The following is a 1,779-nucleotide window of genomic DNA, read 5'->3' on the forward strand; positions in this document are numbered from 1 at the left end:
GAATGCCTTTGCTCACCAGGACAGGAGCCTGTTCAGGCTCACTGTGATGAGCACAGGCAACACAACACAGGTTATTAATTTCTGAACTCTGCTCAGGAAGGCGTGACTCCATTCTAAAGCAGCACTGGTCCAGAGAGGCAGCTGTTCCTGGTTCCCTTCTTCAGTGGGAAGAAGAGCAGAGCCCAAGCCAAGTGGGACCCATGCAGCAGCAGCAGCAATGGGGCAGAGGCAGCAGGCTCCCGGTGCAGTCAGAGCCCAGGGCTGGTGGTGACAGGGTGAGCATCTGCTGGGCAGCTCCCAATGAGCTTCCTGGGGTGCAGCCAGCCCTGGTCCCGTGCGTGCTGGTCACACACCTGTCTCATCATGCAGTTGTTGCCACAGGACTGATGTTTGGGTCCCGGCAGTGCCCAAGGTAAGCACTGCATGTGCTTCCCTCCACACCACCAGCAGCCCTACAGGCCAGGGGCAGATCCACCCAAAAACCTTGTAACAACCACCTTGACTGGATGGCAGCAAAATTTACAATGAAAGGGCTTTGGCTCCACTTTGAACAGAGTCTCTGCAGGCAGAACCTCCACAGCTGTTTGTGTTGTGTGTGTGCTTCACCAACATGCTGGGCCTGGGTAGATCACACTTGAGTTTAGCTACAATAACTGGCACTACCAGCAGCTCATGCAGCCGGTGCCACGTGCACAGCCAAGCTCACTGAGCATCAGCTCTCCAGTTAATTATCTGCTGATTGTGTCCTCTACAGGATCTGGTATTTTCATGTTTGCTTGGGACCAATAAGAGATGAACAACTTCCAGAGGAACCACACTGACAGCCAGGAAATTATCCCCACGAGACAGCCAAACTTGTACCTGTGCCACGGGCTTTCTCTGCTGGCCTTGCAATGCAGCAATAAGAATTGAGGGTCAGAAGATTATCTGCAAACACTTCTGCTCTCCTGGGTTACAGCAGGAGCAGACATTGCAATACTCAACGTTGCAGCTGGAATACTGGGAAGTGCTACTATTGACCCCAAGATATGAAAGCATCACCCTGGAGATGTGCAGCTTTAGCATGCTTTAGCAGTAGCAGCTTCATCACCCAACATGCTGAGCCCACATCCAAGGTCAAGGGCCTGAGCTCAGACACTGCCCAGGGCTGAGGCCCATCTCCTCCAAGGAAAGAAGCAGCACCACCTATAAAATGAAGGGCCCTGAAAAGAGCTGGAAGCCTAGACTGCAAGATATGTGAATTACAGACTCATTTAACTTCAGAAATACACTGGTTTTGGGAAAGGCAACCCAAATCCAGCTGTAGCAAGGGATGGTGGCTACTCCTGAGCTCTGCAAGAAAGCTCATGCATGGCAGGTCTCAGATTTGGAGAAGTTGAGGCTGGCATGGACATCTCTGAGTCCTTTGCTCTGAGCCTCCTCCTTCATCCCCCTGCTTCTGACCACGGAAAACGCCAGATGAAGGCGCGACCAAATGCTGCTCCCCACGTCTCCCTGCACTGAGATGCACACAGGCAGGCTGTGCTTCTGAATGCATACATCCAGGCTCCCCTCTGAACAGAGAGCCGAGGCTGCTGGACCTGGGGGCAAAACCCCAGAGCCGGGGCAGCACCTCCTCACCTGCACGAGGTTCACTCCGGGCACGAAGTTCTTCACCTCCTTGATCAGCTTCACCTTGTCAGCGGCCTTCAGCTCTGTCAGTCGGACGGTGAAATGAGTCTTCTCCTTCTTGAGCGGGACCACCTCTTCCTCCTCCTGGAAGCAGCCGGAGCGCGGTGA

General features: G+C 53.8%; 1 protein-coding gene across 1 annotated transcript in view; it reads right to left on the reverse strand.

Moving 5' to 3' along the window:
* The window catches only part of MRPL12 (mitochondrial ribosomal protein L12), a gene marked incomplete at its 5' end in the record, with an annotated part of 2,876 nt that extends 1,097 nt beyond the window's left edge, over positions 1 to 1,779 (reverse strand). The window contains one exon of the mRNA XM_005429821.2: positions 1,621 to 1,779. Coding sequence (XP_005429878.2) covers positions 1,621 to 1,779 — 159 coding nt within the window. The remainder of the gene's footprint in view (positions 1 to 1,620) is intronic.

This window comes from Geospiza fortis, unplaced genomic scaffold (assembly GCF_000277835.1).
Source record: "Geospiza fortis unplaced genomic scaffold, GeoFor_1.0 scaffold261, whole genome shotgun sequence".
NCBI classification, from domain to species: domain Eukaryota; kingdom Metazoa; phylum Chordata; class Aves; order Passeriformes; family Thraupidae; genus Geospiza; species Geospiza fortis.